Genomic DNA, 19,529 nt, shown 5'->3' with positions numbered 1-19,529 from the left:
ATTAGCCAGCTAAGGACATAACCCTTTATACATACATATACATTGATTTTAGTTTATGATTCAGCCTTGTAAGACTTTTATAGTCAATGGCTATGACGCCCATAATGCTAAAAACGGGAGCAAATGTTAATAGAGAACCGCAGTGACGCGTCGTAAAACCCGGAAGTAAGTTAGCATTTTTAGCACTTCCGGTTCCTTCCTCAAAAAGCAATGCATTTTTTCCATAGGGTTTTGGAAAATAGCTCGAAATAAGGTCTGTGGTTGACACAAATTTAGGAGATAAATCACGTTTTGTTCTACGACATTAAATACATCAGCAGTGACCCCACTGGTGATTTTTGAAGAGTTTACGTGTCNATCCCTATCCTTTGTTAACTTCTTCAACATAGTGACATCACTGCTGAACACCAGAGAACCGCAGTGACGCGTCGTAAAACCCGGAAGTAAGTTAGCATTAAATGCTAACTTACTTCCGGGTTTTACGACGCGTCACTGCGGTTCTCTGGTGTTCAGCAGTGATGTCACTATGTTGAAGAAGTTAACAAAGGATAGGGATTGAGGCATAATACCTGGGGCTTGAGGGACTTAGGGATTTTTAGCACTTGCAGACCATTCAAATGCACAAAAACCTATATAGCCGAAAGGGAAAACCCCCAAAAGCATATCAGGACCCCTTTAACCCTACCCCTAAAAAAACATTGTACAAAATCATGCAGTCCCCATGGAAATCAAAATGGTAGTAGCCTACACAAACCAAACTATTTATATTACAAATATAAAAATGGTAATGGGATGTATTATGCAGAAAGACATTTCAGTTTAGTACAAAACATATTTTATTAATTGATGCATTAATGTACATACCACTGTAAATCTGCAGCTGGTGACGGGGGTCAATTACATACTGCTGGGTAGTTTCATCTGTAATATCCCATCACTTATGTGTTGCACTTATACATGGGTTTTAAATAATGTGTTTACTCAATCAAAGCGCTAAGAAGTTGTCTTAATCAGTAAATATTGTTTATGTAGTCGTGCTGATCTTCCCAGATAATTCTCAGCAAAAGCTTCTTAGGCCAATGCTTTGCTCTCATGTTGAATACATTTTATTTTCTAAATCAGTTTCTTATTTCTTTCTGCTTTTCCCTTTGGCCCCAGCTATCAGTAATGGTTAGCATCGCCAGCTTGCAGGACTATGCCACTGAGATTTCTTTATGATTTATTGCAAGTACTGACAGCTTTGACAATCTTATTGCATGGTCTCTTGAAATCAGATTTGCCACATGGACTCATTTACTTCTGTTCAAGTCCATAGTAGGCTATAACATCTCTGGAGCCTATCTTTTTATTTTAGATGTTGCTATTACAGGAATTACCATCACAGTAAATGAAAAAACGTATAACACATTTCAGAAAATTGCATCAGAGCCTTAATATCAGGCAAGGGTTCTACAAAGCTACTGATACTCTGCTTATTGCTTTCTATTAAAGTGAACTTGCTAAAGAAATGTAATCAAACTATTAAAACTGCATTAAATACATTGTGTGTGTAAATGAGGAGAAGTTACGTTTTATTTATTTTCAGGGAAATCACCCCATCATACCCTAATGGCAATAGTCACGTTTTTAGCTTAAGCCTACTATGAAATAAATGGAAGTAATCTGTTTCCACTTTAACTTCAGTTAGAGGTAGAGGTTTTCCAGCCTATATTGTTATATGTGTCGTGTTTTTCCCTGGAAAATGTTAATATCATTCCTGTTTCTTTTTTCTCTATTTAAATGTCTTAAATAAGTAGCAGATTAATATTAATTGATACCTGTTAATTGATACCTGTTATTGGAAAGTGTGAGTTTTTTACGTTTTGGTAGAGATTTGACTAGAGGAGTCTATTATTGATCTTACTCTCCCCGATGTAAAATATGTCGAACCGTTCACTTTGTGCATAGGCTATGTCCCATACGTGAAATATAACTGGCTCCATCACAGCCAATAGCGTAGCAGTATTTCTTCTTCGACGATGATTTCTTCTTCTCCAAGTATAAACAACAGAAACTGCGCGAAACCAACCTCCTTTTAATCTTCTCCAACTATCTCATCCTCCTCCTCGTGCGAGTCTCTCGCGCTGGACACCGCGAGTAGGGAAACCGACTGACAGCGGGGACTTAACGAGTGCGTATGTGTGTGTGCCCAAGTGTGTGTGTGGACCGTTCACAGACGTCCTGCCCGAGGTCAATGTGGGAGATTCGGCAGTAAATTGCGAGATGGGATTCAGCAGCCTGACAGACACCGGTGTTGTTCCTGAGAGGACCTGGATGTGAGCAGCTCTGCCGGGAAAGGGTAAGTGTGTTTCAAAAGCTTAAAAAAATAGAGGTTGAAAATGCAGAGTGTAATTGCTATGTGGGACTTCTGTTTAGTCTATTTAGAGATAAACTCGTAGGTAATGTTCAGTCAGTAAGGGGACTTGTTGCTATAACTTTCACACCTTTTAATGAGGGGGTTTGTTGTGCTTTTGGAATAATTGAGAAGTTTCTGTTGGTGCAAAACCAGTGCAAAACAAAACATGGCAGTGTTAATCACCGTGTGTTTGAAAAATGAGTTTTTTGTGAAATGGAAAATACATTTTACGATTTTAAAACTACAATAATTTCGAAATATATGGCCACTCAAAAACAGGTCTTAGGCCATATGAAAAACACAGAAGCAGATAACAATATGATTTATAGTTAACTAAACATGTCAATGACAAATAATAGACCTAGATCTAAAATGTACAACTAGTGTATAACAGATGTCACTAACATATTGTTGGTGTATGGCTCAAACCAACAATAGCTGATAACCAAAACATAATTCCTACACAATAAAACCATGGATAAAAACAACATTAACCTATATTCTGTGTTATTATTGCCTTTTTTCAAGATAAATCGATAGCATGTGCATTAAAAAGGGATAGACTGAGGTGAAGTAAATGAGCACAGCTTGTTTAGCTTAAATACTGTATGTGACTAAAATGTGGTGACTGTGAATGATTATTTTTTCACATTTAACAAAACTTCAAGCTAAGTTAATTCACCTCTGACACTTAAATTCATCGAAAGTTCTAATGTCCTTATTATGTTCTTACTGTATAATTCCCCTTAATCTGATGATGTTTCTGTGGAAATATTCCAGATGGTAGTTATGCACAAAAATCGCCTATGCTCTTTTACAGATTTCCAATAAAACATTTTAATTAAAGAATGGTGTACATCACATAGCTGTCCTCTAGGCTCCATCGTAATGATGCAGTGAAATCATCTTGCCTCCATTCTGGTCAAATAAACTAATGGTTTAATGAAGTTTCTCATTTGTGATACCCTCTGGTGGCCAAAGGGCTGCGAAGTTTGGCTTGGAGGATTTCTTTAAGGTAATGAAGCTCAGTTAAATAAAACATATTGAAATTCAATGGACTGAAATGTGAGGTATAAAAGAGCAGAATGAACCTATTTGACAATTAGACATGTGGTTAAGTGTGCAAATAACAGCCAACCCTAATAATGACATTTAAATGTTTTTCTAGCATCTGTTACGAAACAAATTCTTACTTCAAGTACTAATTTAAAACCTAAAAACACTTTTGTTGCTGTTATCCACCTGTTTTCACACACACCACTGAAGCACTTAACAGTTGTGTGTTATTTCAATTCCTGTGGTGATTTAATTTCAAATCTGTGCATATCACTTGGAACTGACTTCCAAAAGCTGCAGTCTCTCATTTAAAAAAAAAAAAGATGGAGGAGATGCAAAAATTGCTTCTTGAATAAAAGATGTTTGGGGTAGGTTTGAAGCGTCGCCTCCGGGTGGAGGACTCTCAATGTGTGACTTGGTGATCAAATGATTCCCTCTCTATTCTATTAATCATCCAATCAGGAAGACGTTGCTTTTTGTTTAACAAGTTATTCAAAGAGAGGGCATTTATCATATCACAGAGTGGATCCTCACATCCTCTTTGTATTCCTCTGCGTCTATTCTCATCTCGTTTCGGTGGCAGATCACTATCCCTAGGAGACGTTTAGATGGAGCTAAATTATTATTGTAAGTCTCAATATCTAGCCTGCACTTTAAAGGGGACCTATCGTGCAAAATGCACTTTTGTACGTCTTTTATACATGAATGTGTGTCAGGGAACTCACCAAGTGTCAGAAAACACAACCCTCTCTCTTTTCCTCCATACCTAAATCTCTAAAAACGGGGCCGCAACGGATCTGATACAGATTTGAAATATCTCTGACGTCAGAAACGAGAAGCTCCGCCTATATGGGCAACTCTACACCTATCAGGAGGAGACAGGCACGGCCATTGCCGTTCGAAAGCGCTGAAGACGCTCTAGTACATATGCCAGGCCTGTAGGTGGCGCTGTAGTCTGCCACAAAAGCAGAATCAGCCCTTGCAAAAACAGGGCTGGAAAAGAGCAAATAGAGCGAAATGAGGCATGGCTAAAATGCATGATCTGTTTGGTATTTTGAAAAAAAAACTTCACAGACATGTTTTATATACAGTAGGTATGGCCCTACAATATATGTTTCAAATATAGCATGATAGGTCCACTTTAAGCTAACGATAAAGCAAACAAATCCACTGTCTCTTATCTCAATTTAACTTGATTTGACGCATGGTACCCTGTGTTTTAATTATGTGAAGGTGTGACTTTTTCTTTTACCCTCCCCCTCACCCACTAATTACTGTAGGTGTAGGGCTGTGCGATTATGGCAAAAATCATAATCACGATTATTTTGGTCAATAATTGATATCACAATTATTTAATACGATTATTCATTGACTTTGAAAACATCCATTTATTGAACTTTAAAACAAATAATAATTTGAACAGTATCTTTTTAACTGTTGATTACCCTGAACGTATAATTCAACTGAAAAACAAAATAATAAATACCAATAAACAAGATCAACAAATNGGATTAAAAACTAATGTCACAACAGGACTTAGAAAAGCTTGTCCATGCTTTTATCTTTAGTAGACTCGACTACTGCAATAGTGTATTCACAGGGCTGACACTAAAATCCATCAGAAAGCTGCAGCTGATTCAGAACGCTGCTGCACGTGTCCTCACTAACATTAAAAGAGTGGATCACATCAGTCCGGTTCTGAAGTCTTTACATTGGCTTCCAGTCGGCCAAATAATTGATTTTAAAGTACCTATTGCTAGTTTTTAAATCATTACATGGTTTAGGACCAAAGTATATTGTTGAACTTCTACATTATTACGAGCCATCAAGGTGCTTCAGGTCTTCTGGGATGGGTCTGCTATCGGTTCCGGGAGTAAAAAAAAAACATGGAGAGGCAGCATTTAGCTTTTATGCCCCGACAATCTGGAACAAACTATCCAAATCATGCAGAAACGCTTACTATTTTTAAATCGAGACTGAAAACATATCTCTTTGCCACTGCTTTTAATTGAGCGGCTCATATTCGCACTACAGTATGCCTTTTAAACATGTATTGTATACCTGTGGTGTTTATTTGTATTATTTTATTATCTTTGCTTTGTAATGCCTGTTGTAAAATGCCATTATATATGTTTTTACTGTATGCATTCCTAAAAAGTATTTTAATTTGTTTTGCAAAGCACTTTGAATTGTCGCGTACATTCAAGTGCCACAACTTTTCTTTCAAAACCAAGATGCCAACTGGGGTGACAGCTGGGGTGGCAAGGCATTTTTCTGAGGTGGCAGCTGCCACCCCGTGCCACCCCGTAGAACCGCCAGTGTCGCTATGGATATGAGATTTGGTCCCCGGGCACTGCACTGCGGCTGGGTTAAATGCAGAGGACACATTTAGTTTTAATGTTTGCGAGTACTGAGACAATAAATACATATAAATCGTAATAGTATGCTCTTTCTGCGCTTCTGCTTAGAAGCGTGTTGTCAGGTGTCTCGGATTCCGAGCGTGTTATGAAACCTTTTGGAAAAAAAATATTCTTTTGAAAAAGAATGTTATAAAAAAAAAATACAAATCTCTCCGCACCGAATATTCGCTACTGATTACTACCGAATATCTGGAGCCCGAAAAATGGTATTCGGGACAGCCCTATTGGATGGAAAACCTCGATCAGTGCCGCCGTCATTTAAAGGCTCGCTGCTGCAGAACAGACCGTTTTTTCTGAGCTGAAGCAAAACCGTCCTTTTTAAATCAATAAAATGAATCTGAAATCAATATTACGGGTCAAGTCGCTGGTTTATTTAGTACGTAGCTGCGTAGTAAGCAGGATAATGTGCAGCTTTCTTAGCCGTTCCTTCTGTATAAATTGAGTTTCAATAAGTTTGGTTGGATTGGGAAACTTGAACTATACGATAAAGGTTAGATTTCAGGAGCACAACGCTTCATTGTTACTGAAAATAATTGGAGAAGTTTCCAACCCAGCCACCATCATCTGACTTTCCATCACATTGCCCTACTGGAAGGTTTTGTCATTTTGTACAATTACATTTAACATAAGGCTCATTAAAGAGAATATTGGTTGACGTGCTTCGGAGCATCCCTTATCCTCTGCATTACTCAAAATGTTCTTTTCCTTAACCATGCGTTTTGGGGAGTAAGTGAAATATATGTTAATTCAAAAGTACGGTTTTAGGCAATCAGACTAAATGGGAGTGATTTTATCAGGTAGAGTTTCACATTAAAGCTCTGTTGTTGTTGTTGTGGTGGGCGTGTCTGGCGTGCGACCAACAACCACACATTAATCTCCCGCCCTGGACACACAAGCACGCGGTTTGATTGGCTGGCGCTTCCGTCGATGCTTGAAAATTTGAACTTTTCTCAACTTTCGAAGCGAGCTACGGAGCCAAAGCAACGCGATGGAACCACAATGCAGTTCGGCAAAGCGCGACATCACCCCATTCAAAGTGAATGGGAAGCGTCTCCGTTGAAGCACGCAGCGCTGCCGTGTGGACGTATACCTTAATGCTGACTCAAGATGATTTTTAGGAAAACTAGAAGAAGCTGAAGATATCCTCAAGACATTTTTAAGACAACATTTTTAGCACAGAGAAACCTTTTTCATATGAATGTGAAAACAGTCTTTATATGTCAAACGTAACACAGTGAAAGTTAGACATCGACGTCAAGCAACAATAAGCAAATCACATTTTTGTGAGGGGAGGGGGACTTTAATGTTCGGGTAATATCATGAAGACGACGAGTGTAAAGTAAATCAATTATAAAGGAGGATAAGTCTGAATTTGAGCCTTTGCACTTCCCTCAATGTGTTGTTATGTTGTCCTTCAAAAGAGTTAATGAATTTTAAAGGACGTGCTGCAGTCATTTGAAAACACATCTCACCGAAACAACGGCAGCTTTTTCGATAAAAGATGAGAAAAGCGTAACCAAGGTCATTTTCAAATGAATTCATTGGGAGAAATCATTATTCTTAACATTACCTTAAAATATACATGTCTCTCAAAGCAAGAAAGATTTTTATATCAGACATGAGGCTCGCTCGAAGGGCATTTTGTTTTTTATCGTTTTCTTTACCACTACTGCCTTTGGTTGTTTTTGTTCTTTGGCCATTATTGTGGCTATGAGACCTTTTCAGTCTGAGCATCAACCTTTCACTTCAAAGACGTTCACTGGTGCCTTGATGTGTTGCCTGCTCTGACCATCACTAACAGCTGCTCCGCTTCTTCTTCACTCCTTGAACCCGTTTCTGTCTTTAGTTCCAGTTTTGTTGCAAGAACGACATTGCAGCCATTCACTGTAATCACCATACTCCAAATGTATTATATGTTCGAAAATTGATTTGTTCCAGAAAAAAGAAGAAATAAATGATTCAAAGTCCCATTTAGGCGACGTCCCACACTCTAGCATGATAGATGAGAAAGGAATCATTATTCCCAAAATTGCCCGGCGACTTTTTCATTTATTTATTGATCCTTATTAAACCACAACAGTGCAATTAGGCACAACATATTTTATTAATTTCTTCCTTTCTTTGGCCCTCTGCCAATGGTACGCTTCGGTATTATAATACCATCATTTGTCAGGACATAGCTCCTATAGACTTTATATTGTAAAGTTTGAAAAAGAGGACACATTGCTTCCTAATTACACTTCATTACAACAGGCATGATTGTGCACTTGAAACCTAAACAGGAACCTATGTAAGTCTGCACACAATTTTTAAATATTATTATTTTTAACTGATATAATTTAACTGTTGTCAAATATATATCTTCAGTTACTTTTGAAATGTTGCTCGGATGCATTTTTCTTTACCATTTGTTGTCAATTGGTTAGAGCATGGTATCTTTACAAAACAGTTCTACATGGAAAATAACATCTTTCTGTAAAGGGGGGGCTCTCTACAACGTACAATCATGAAACACATTAGAGAATAAACAGCAGTCCTCTCTCTCTCTCTCTCTCTCTCTCTCTCTCTCTCTCTATGTCTCTGTCTCTCTCTCTCTCGCTCTCTCTCTGTCTCTCTCTGTTATTTTTAGTTTGTTTGACATTATTTAATTAAAGGGAGAAAAACACATGAACTGCTCTTGGCAAAGCATGCCACAGTACTCATCACGTCTTTTATCCAATTTAAGAAGGAAACTGAGGCGAGATAAGCTGTTGAGTTCAACTCCACAAACATGGCTGGCAGAAAGTCGATTTGTTTTGATGCCAGGAATAATATATTTGATACGTTTGCTGTTAGTTTGAAAGCCTGGTTGTTTTTGGGAATGATATATCATGAATACGTTTTGCATTTGAATATCATTTGGGCAAAAGCACTGCTTGAAAAACAATTGATTCAGTGTGGGGGTGCAACTAACAATAACCCCCATTATCACTTGTTCCGTTAGTGTTAAAAAAACAATATTTCATCTACAATTTGAGACAAACAGCTGCTTGAACAACAACTCTAACGGAAAATCCATTATCGAAAGGTCGCTGATTTCTACAAATTGACTAAAGATTCAGTTCCCTTTGCTGCATATTTTTGTAATGAAACACTTCTGGTATTTTGTCATGAATCACCACCATGACATCTATGTTATCTGTGGTTCTTTAGATTCTGCAGATCAAGAATAACGTTCATTAGATGTTTTCCATCGATTAAATAATACATTCTACAGTACAGTATGATGCAGGCCTTTCACACTTTTCCAGCTCTGAGTGCTTTCCAGTTGTTTTATTTGTTATTCGAGCCTTTAAGCCGCATTACCCAACCCATAGTTTACTGAAGGCACTTTAGCAGACCCAGAATTGCGTTCTTGGCTTGAAACGAGCTTCTTCAGATGAACACCCCCCCCCCATATCAGTCACACGCTGCTGCCTCCTGATACGATTGGACTGACCTCTATAATATTTTCTGTTTAAGCCTTTCACTGAATCAAATCAATATCCAGCTGTGTGAAATCAATACATGTGCTGAAAGCGATAGTGTCAGAGGTCTAAGCGCTACGGGTTGGGATGGGCTGACTATTATTATTATTTTTTTAATTCTTAGCTCATCTTGGACATGTGTTCGCAGATCCCAGGTCAGGGACAGAGAAAGAAAGGTGCCCCGACACTGTGAGTCGGGGTGCTGGCAGGGTGAGATTCTCACTGAATATTCTCATTGCCTTGGGACTGAGAGATAAGTTCTTTCAGGAGAAGATACTCCAAGTCAGTAGACAACTTCTTGTCAGTGATAAATATTGCGTTCAGCTTTTTGCATGCTGGTTGTTGGAGTCGGAGCATCGAGATATAGGGATAAGAGACGGGAAGAACTCGTATATCCTCTTCATGTCTCCTCTACAACTCAATAGCTGGTTACTAATGGAGAGTGTTGACCCTTTTCACAAGATGATCTCATAAATCACATTGGACTAAGGTGTTTCTGTGTTTTATCTTGAACAATATTTATCAGCTAAACGCGGCGACATTGCAAACCAACAAATACTGCTTTCTTTTATAGGTCTATATCTTTTAGACAGGGTCAGGTTGTCTGAAGGATGCTGTACTCCTTCGCAGAGCATCCTCACTCTTTGGCTTTAGATCAAACTAAAGGAGAGAATAAATGTGGTTATCTGCATGCCATATGTCTCATTAAAAACAATTCTCTATAGAAATCTGTTTTGGAATAGATCTAAAATGATATTTTAGTTTGAAACATTCGTATGAGTATCACGCTCTTCCCGTTCTTTTACATTTCAAACATCGCTGTTAAATATCTGTAGTTTGGACCTTTATGCAGAACAGAGGCTGACCTTGGATCTGACGTTAGTTATGGATAGAACAGTTTCATGGTCAAGAAAAATAGTTTCAAAATATATTTAAAAAAACGTTTTCAAACACCTTTATGTAAAATAATCTATATTCGATGGTCCAAATGTTTGCTGCCAATTCCCTCCAAAATGTTGATTAATACTCTGCTTTTCTATTGGTCAGGAGAACTGTTGTTTCCTGAGCTCACCCGAATGAACACAAATTGAATTGAACCAATGATTCTATTATGTATATTAAAGGATTGGTCTCTAATGACCCAGAGGGAGAATATGGTGCACAGACAGCAGTCGATGAATAAATAATGAATGAAAAAAACCACAGCGATGAGTAAAAGCTGGAATAGATTCATAAAAGGACACAGTTGAAAGGTACACTTTTGACCCCTAGTGACGGTGTTGAGAATTGTTATTAAGAGTGGGTGCCATTTTGTTTGTTTAGTGCTCCAGGGACTAAAGAATTACATTTCTTCTAGTTTCACGCATGATCGACTCATGGTGGGAGAAACGTGTTAAGAGTTATAATCTGTGAAGACCGCTCGCAAGGAAACAACATGGGAGTATTTTCCGGGCTGCAGGGAGTTGGAGGTTGCAGTACTGTGACTGGCAATAGGACAATTGTTGGCATGTGTTTTTAAAATGTAGAATGATGTGCAAAGTTGTTATTCATCTTAGACACAAACAATGTGTTCAGATGAACTTTTGTTTGTTTACAAGAGAGCAAACCCTATTTAAAACATCAGTTTGTTCTTCAAAGCTTTAGTTTGAGGTTTAATCAGTATTAAAACAGTTTCATTTAGAAAAATAAATGAAATTAAGTTACTTCCTTAAAATGACCTCATCAGCACAAGTGGCTAAAAAGACCACGTTGAGATCTAGAGAACTATTTTGTTTTTTACAGTGAATAATTGTGTAAATATTTCATATTTTCTGTGGATATTTCAACATGTTTTGATTTTGACGAAACACCATCTATGTGGCGTAAATATTTTATAGCTCCAATGTTGAAAACACCAAGTTGGGACCACAGGGTGCTTTTAAATTACACAGAGATCAGCCTTAAGAGTACATTTAACAAGCGGCATTCTGCAACACTTAATGAGAGGCTCTTGTTGTATCTACAAAAAGAACAGCTCCAGGTGGGAGAGCAAAATATGTTTATGAGCCAAAGTCATGTCTTCATCATGTCGTTGCATTTCTGAAAATAAGGCAATATGTGCATGCTTTCGACTCACTGAAAGCTTTTCAAATGATAAATACGACCTTTTAGCTTTTAAATGTATTGACTACGGCGTGAATGAAACATTTTTATCGAGCTGTAAAAGCTTTTTACAACAAGCCCACAGCGTTTGTAAGATTTAAAGACCGTCACTCGCACTGCTTAATGTGTGAAACGTGTCAGGTCGGGTCACTCCCGTAGCCTGAGGGGCATTGAGGCGCTTTGATGACATCACAGCCCGTCTCCAAACATCCCGATCGTTCACCACTCTCTGGCACCCCACCACCACTTTCCCCGTCCACCTCTTTTATTTCCGTCGGTCATTCTCCCCTCAGCCTGTCTGAAACTGTTCTTCCCTCAACTGCACCGTACATGATGGTTATTGTCTAGGGACCCATTTATTCTTGTCATGTGTCCGAACTCTCTCGTCTCCGTCAGCGGTTCAAGAGACATATCAAATAGCCAGTTACCCTGGAGAGCCTGGGAGAAGAGAAAAAGTCACTCATTTGATTTTCTTAAGATCATATATTTTTCTAAACGTTTGTGCATCTTTCATTCCATCTTTGACGAGCCACATACGTGGGATGACACAGAAACATCAACTGTTTATATATAGGCAATATTTAGTCCTTTTGATGTCCTTTGTAAGGTGCCCTGCGGAATTCTCTCTCTCTCTGAAGTGATTGGTGCCCCACTAACATTTTGAATAGATCTCTCTTGATGTCAGATTCACAATTTTTGTTGGATCGATTGTGAAGCGCTGTATCGATGGGCTCCTCAAAGGGTCATAACGTTTCTCCTCCTCTGTTTGTGTCATCAATCTTTCAGCCTGAGCATGTCAACTGGAGCCACACCATGACTTCCCTCAACGAGTCAACCTCCCCTCCCTCCTTCCCTCTCTCTTCCTTTGAGCACAATGTCTCCCACTTTATCACCAACGACCCTTCATACTCCCCCATTCCCTTCTCCACTTCCTCCCCGCTGTCGTCGTCTAACTGCACCATGTCTCCGTCGGCCTCCTCTCCTCCCTATAACTTCTACGCCGTGCTGCTGGTGCTCCTGATCTTCTGCGTGGTGTTCGGGAACGTGCTGGTGTGCATGGCGGTGTCGCGGGAGCGCGCTCTGCAGACCACCACCAACTACCTCATCGTCTCGCTGGCCGTGTCCGACATGCTGCTGGCCACGCTGGTCATGCCCTGGGGGGTCTACCTGGAGGTGTGTGCGCTCTTTTGTGTGCTGGTATTGATTTATTGCGTGTCTGTATGATCAATGACCCTCTGACACACCCTCAGCTTGAGGCAGTGGGAACTAACTGTAGATAGAAATGTTGTGGATTGGGTGGATTTCAACACATGGAGAACAATTGAAGGAACGTCATGGTTAAAAGCCATTGCAGAAGATATGGAAATGAAATGGAGATTGAAGCTTTAACAAAGGTTATGTTACGAATGAAGGCTGTATTTATAATTATGGTCATTATAGATACATTTTCTATTTTCTCAGTTGATTGATGAGTCCTTATAGAGCTTTCAAAACATGTTAGTTGTAGCTTTAAAATCAATTAGTTTACATTTCTGATCTACTGCTACATCATGAACCATCTTGATCTCTCAGGTCTTCTGGGACGGGTCTGCTTTCTGTCCCCAGAGTCAGATCCAAACATGGAGAAGCAGCGTTCAGTTATTAAGCTCCAAATATCGTGAACAAAACTACCAGAAACCTGCTGCAATCCAGACTGACATTTCTGTTGTAAAGAACTTTGAATTGCCTTGTGTTGAAAGGTGTTAAACAAGGACTTTGGGAATAGTAGAAAAAGCCCATCAAAAGGTCATGTCATGAAAGTGATTATTGTGTATGACCAAAACATGTTAAGTTTATCACATTAGACAAAGAATCTTGTAAAAAGCAAAATAGTTCCAGATGAATTGTCTGTCAATCGACTGAGAGCTCTGGAACAAACCACACAGGAAGAGTGAAGGTGGGATTAAGAGGAATATGATCCCATTGCCATATACTTAATTATACTCTGCTATTACATTTTCAAAAGCTTTCTGTCATCATTAGCATCGATCTTCCCTGAGCTTTCAACTGCTGCGTCCTCCAATGCTCGGATCCTGATGCAGATTTTATAGTTTCTACCATCAGCGCAACTCACATTTTCCCAGAGCCTGAGGGGACGTATTCAGATTTCTCATTTCGTCTGGCAAACAGACTAAATCCCAGAGATAATTGGTTAACTCTCCTACGAAACAAAGGAGAGCAGAAAGTCATCTGATTTAGAAGATTGGTTTGGAAAATGTTTGGTATTGCTGCACCAACAAAAAAGGACTCAAACGGTGAAATTAAAACGTTGCTGAATAATTCCCTGATTAAATTAGGCTCGAGGATAGAATAAAAATAAAACTTGAATTGACTAATTAGGTCTAGGGAATTATAAACAGTTTCTCACAGACATTTATTTTGGCGTTACAGAAACACATACAGAGTTTAACTTAATAATAAACAGTCTGTAAACATTTTAATCCCTCAATTAGAATGCTGCTTTCTGCCCTCATTATAATATATATATATATATAATACTTACTTAAAAACATTTCTCACAGACAGAAAATGCAAGGTGGACAATTTCAGACAATTCCTCACAGACAATGAAAATGTATTAGCAAAATACTAATTACTACATATACCCTGTTGCCTGTTAAGTTGGAATAAGACACATTCCTCTTTTTATTCCTTTTCACACACACAATCTTTATGGGCAACAGTGTAGTTACGGTAACCCTAAAAACATAACCTTTCCATTGTGAAGTTGGGATAAATTAAAACTTTTAAATTTGTGTTGGGTAAATTGGCTCACTACATAAATAAATTCATTATGGCCTAAAGCAGGGGTGTCAAACTCAATTTCATCGCGGGCCACATTAGCATTATGGTTGCACTCAAAGGGCCGGTTGTCACTTTAAGACTATATAAATATACATTTATATAATATATATTAAATAATGTATTATATTACATGATTGGCTCTCCATTGGATTATTATCAGTTCTGGTAATAACTAATAACGTCTGAAAGCAGAAGTCAAATAATTTAAAGCAAATATTCAACAATTACACCAATTGTTTTGTGTACTATATTGTTTGCAAGCTCTTGTGGGCCACATAAAATGAGGTCACGGGCCGGATTTGGCCCGCGGGCCTTGAGTTTGACACCCCTGGCCTAAAGTAAAGAAATATATAATAATATCATTAAATATGAAATACCTGTGAGTGATTCAGCCTGGTTAATATGAACTCTGCTCCACAAGGGCAAAACCAGTAAAGGAATTACATCCAGGCTGAAAACTATTGAAGTTAAAGTAGTGTATTTGATATCACTTTATGTCTGCTTTGTTGAAGGTGGTGGGAGAGTGGCGCTTCAGTCTCATCCACTGCGACATCCTGCTCACGCTGGACGTCATGATGTGCACGGCCAGCATCCTCAACCTCTGTGCCATCAGCATCGACAGGTGGATCCTTCAAATAACTTTACTCTCATATTACTCTTTAGTTTTATTATTCATTGAACGTCTAACAAACCCACACTCTTTCTCTCTTTCTTTGTTGAGAAAAAGACCCTTCTCATTCCATCCAGAATGAGAACGGAAACAGCAAAGATGACAGGGAATCAATAAGTGATTTCTTAACTGTGTACTCTCCCCTAACCTTGATGTTAATTGGTGCAGTTTGGGCTACAGAAAGTACTTTGGAAATAAATCTTTCCTGCAGCTGGACAGTCACCTCACACCCTGTCATCATCTGTTTGTCCTTCAGCAGGAAGCTACAGGCTTCTCTGCGTCTTTTACAATGTCCTCTGTCCAGCCATTAGAGTGGATCAAGGAGACTGTGTTTAGTGTTTCACCTTTGTACGCCTAACGGGAAGTGACCAGACGCTCTAATTACAAAATGACACATTGACCATTGACCAGTCATTTGATGGAATAGCAGATGATAGCGTCTAATTGCATTGTCAAAGCCGTAAACGGGGAAATATACACCGCAGTTACAAAGTTGTATCGGCTTCCTGCCCGAGCTATTTCATTTAAAACAGCTACTACAAGGTTAAAGTGCTGACAACGTTGATGTGAGAGTGCTTACATCCACAACAGAACAAGAGTTTTTTATATATGCAATCGTGGCTGACAGGAGGTAATCAGCATCAACCCAAATAAGGTCATTATTTCTCATTGCTCTCATACAGTATGGTTTGACAGAAATGGGAAAGAGAATGTGACTGTGTGTAGGGCTGGGCGCCGAGAACTGGTTCTAAATGGTCCAATCTATCAGAATTATGCCTGAGGTTAATACATTTACATTACATTTCATTTAGCTGACGCCTTCATCCAAAACGAGTGCATTCAACCATGAAGAAACCAACTCAAAAAAAGCAAAAGTCATTACATTTTTTTGTTGCGATGCTGGCATGTTTTTGTCGAGCTGCAAAACGTTGCTGTTGGAAACTTGCAAAAAGAAGCTTCTGAGTTTGGACGTAAGTCTGCAACAGTTTGATATTGCACCAGAAATGTTTACATCTCAACGAGTTCACACAGTCTCGTCAGGTCAGGCCCAAACATATTAACAGACTTCCTGAAACAATCATCTATTTGAAAGCTTAGTGTCATGTTTAGAGTCCTGGGTAACTCTGTGTTTTGCTCTTATTCAGAAAGACAGCTGTTCTCTTAAGTGGACCGCACAAACCGGCTCTTTAAAGTAGACGACGCTTCCTTCATTTTGACGTGCTAGCAGGTGTGTTGTGTACTTGTGGCAGTGAAACAGGCCGTGACCGTTTGCACCTGAGGGGAAAAGTGTCAATCTGTTAGTCTGCGTTCTCTCTCTACTGCTCGAGTTTACTTTCAAATATGTGTGAACATGACGACGGGATAATAAAGTCCGAAGAAGCATCGATGTGTGTTCACTCCATGGAAAAAGGAGTTCAAATGCAGGCACCGTGACTGAGTGAGAGAGAGGCCTGCTAACATGTTTTCTGTCTGCTTTTCCAATCTGTGTGTGATTGCAGATACACAGCAGTGGCCATGCCGATGCTCTACAACACCAGATACAGCTCCAGGAGGAGGGTGGCGGTGATGATTGGTGTGGTTTGGTTCCTCTCTTTTGCAATCTCCTGCCCCTTGCTGTTTGGACTAAACAACACAGGTAACAGCTTCATCTGATGCCTGCCCTCAACTCGACACCCATTTATTTATTCAACCAGGAGAAGTCTCATTGAGATTAAAAAACGATTATACAAGAGATAGGCCAAGATAGGCAGCAGCACAGTTACAGACAACAAATTACTAACTCTAACAAATTAAAAACTAAAACAGAGAACATTTTATAGTGACAATCAGAGATGTCATATTCGTGCATCTAGACAATGGCCTGCTTCTCGGTCATTAAGAAGCACTTCTAATCTGTTACGAGAGACCAGCCCCCTGGGTTTAAGCTCATATTGAAGCTGGATTCAAGCAAATGGAGCAGCGTAACTAAACGCCCTTTTCCCCAGCTCAGTGTGGAACAGCTAGTAAAAACAAGTCCTCGGAGCAAAGCCAATAAGTTCCCATACTTTTCTGAAGGCTTTAAATCCATACATAAGGTGAAAGAAGACCAAGAATAGCCTTATAAATACGGATTTGCCAACAGTCTACTGGTGGTCAGCGCAGACCATCCAACACGAGCATACCAGAAACAATGGTGCTTAAGGTTTGTAATACATCTCAGTGCCCCGTGGTAGACAGCATTTAGAAGATGCGTTCATATAGGCAACACCACCTTGATCTAGCACAGACATAAAGGTTGCAGCAACAAGCCACTTGGTTAGATGTTGATAGCTCCGCCCCCACGGCACAGGCTAAAGCTGCGGGTGAATAGTGAGTGATGTGCTTCTCTTAAATGTTGCTACCTCATGGAGTTGTGGGATGCCATTGGGATGCTCCGATGTACTCTATGCTCTCTATACTCTAAAACGAAGATATGAAAAGGAAGCATTGAAGCACCTTTCATTAGCAGTTAGAGAATCGACTAGCTTTGATCAAAGCACTTAGATACTACCTGCTCTATTAGACCCCAGCTTCAGTGCTTGGTGAAACCCGGAGTGGCATAGCGGACATTTTTCTTATTTTCCCTTATGTAAAACTAGATAGTTTCACCCCGCCAGGCCCTTTAAAGGTCCCTTCAATTCAACAATCCCAAAAATGAAAGATGCTGATCTTAATTTTGGAGAAGTGGTCTTTCATGGTTTAGTCAACAGCTGTTAAGGGATGTTTACCTAACTGCAGTTTTCTTTATGGTCCTCTGAGGTGTTATTTAACTCACTGTCAGAAGAGCAGCATACACACTTCCTTATGCACAAATAGACCCTACATTATCCCGATCCATCTGTCCTTGAGTTTGATGAGCAGGATTAGATGATCTGGTTCAAAATGATCCCATGCGTCTGCTCAGTCAACAGTCCCTACTATCAGTGAGTCATCAGATTTATATCCACAGTTTCTAAAAGAACAGACAAACAGAGCATTCAATCATTTCCCCCTGTGTTGTTCTCATCGAGGGAATGACAGGCGACGTCGGTAGCATACACAATCCTCCAGTTATTTGTTGTTCACAAAAGGATCGAGAGTGAAGGTAATCTTCCTGAGCCGCGAGGAGAGACTCTGAATGTGCTCGCACTGACAGAAGATCACTTGAGAACAAGCTGAACATTTGTGAGGGTTCACAGAATCACTTTTATCAGCTCTGGGTCAAGACACAGCAAGATTCTGTATTATTAAAACATATACCTCGGTAACAGGTCGCCTATAGCTTACAGAACACTGTTTGAGTGTTATTTATTGTGTAACTAATGCACTTTTCGACAATGTTTGTATTCAATTAATCACATGGCAAATGTTCTCATAATAAACCGAATTTCAGGTGTTGAGAAAACAATCCACCGCACGGTCCATCTAGCAGCCGTCTTCATCAGCACATTATTTTCAATGGAATTACAGATGTTTACATTTCCATATTTTGTTAGCGTTTTAAGGACTGCTCGTCCATGCTGGTGTAAAGTATTTACAGTTTGCTTTTGGAATCAGAAACAGCAGGAGGAACATGTTGTCCAAAGATCTCTTACTTTCAATGAACAAAAACTTGGCAAATCCAGAATGTCATGACAACTCCATCTGCAGATGAATAAAGTTTGATATGTTTTACAGCTCAAATAACCTGGAACACACTTCAGCAGGAACTTAAGCTGACCAGTTTGATACCCATCACGGATTTTAATCTCATTTAAAAAAAGCTGGAGAAATCGTCTGTGGCTGTTTGCACCTGCTATATCTGACTGTATGGATTTCAATGACTACTTTTTTTTACGATGTTGTATTTGAGTGTTGCCTCTGTGTTTAGCGTCCTGTCTGTCTGTAACTTTGTGTGGTGGTGTTACCACTTAACAGATCTCTCTTGAAACTGAGACCTTGTAACTCAATGAGATTTTACACCTGTATAAATAAAGGCTAAATATTTTTTTTTTTAAAGTTTCTAAATAGAGCTTTTTTGTCCACTGCTATTATCTCAGCTTTTGGGTTGTCTTTTTTTGTAGTTCACATCAAGACATGTTGGGAAAAAAGACTAGCTTTTCATATATAGATGGGCAAAAAGGAATAAGTGTGTTTCTCATTACTCAACTATGACTTTATCATATTCCAAATTGAAACAATAAAAAAACTTCAATTTGGCAATACATAAAAAAAAAAAAGTGAAATAATATGTTTTCATAAAATGTCCCTCTTTTGTCCTCCCTCCGTCAGCCAGCAGAGAAGGCACCTCGTGCAGCTTTGCCGACCCGGCCTTCGTGGTATACTCCTCCGTGGCCTCCTGTATCTTTAGCACTTGAACAACACTTCAATATGTAAAAACTGTTGGAAAGATAATGTCTGTACGTTATCAAGAGACAAGGGGTTAATTAATGTCAGGTTTTAAGAGTTCAGTCAGTGAGAATCAAATGAATGATTAAGTATTCAAACGTCAACAAAGA

The 19,529-nt window shown here is 39.2% G+C and overlaps 1 protein-coding gene across 1 annotated transcript; it reads left to right on the top strand.

Annotated features, from left to right (window-relative positions):
- Positions 1–12,596: 12,596 nt before the first annotated feature.
- drd2l (dopamine receptor D2 like) lies at positions 12,597–19,388 on the top strand. The gene is made up of 4 exons (XM_010776827.1): positions 12,597–12,692; positions 14,876–14,985; positions 16,533–16,669; positions 19,303–19,388. The coding sequence occupies exons 1-4, from the start codon at positions 12,648–12,650 to the stop codon at positions 19,386–19,388; spliced, it is 378 nt and encodes a 125-aa protein (XP_010775129.1). The 5' UTR covers positions 12,597–12,647.
- Positions 19,389–19,529: the final 141 nt, after the last annotated feature.

This window comes from Notothenia coriiceps, unplaced genomic scaffold, assembly GCF_000735185.1.
Source record: "Notothenia coriiceps isolate Sejong01 unplaced genomic scaffold, NC01 NC01_scaffold00017393, whole genome shotgun sequence".
NCBI classification, from domain to species: domain Eukaryota; kingdom Metazoa; phylum Chordata; class Actinopteri; order Perciformes; family Nototheniidae; genus Notothenia; species Notothenia coriiceps.
Note: the sequence above shows the minus strand (reverse complement) of the source record. Positions and strands in the feature narration are given on the sequence as shown.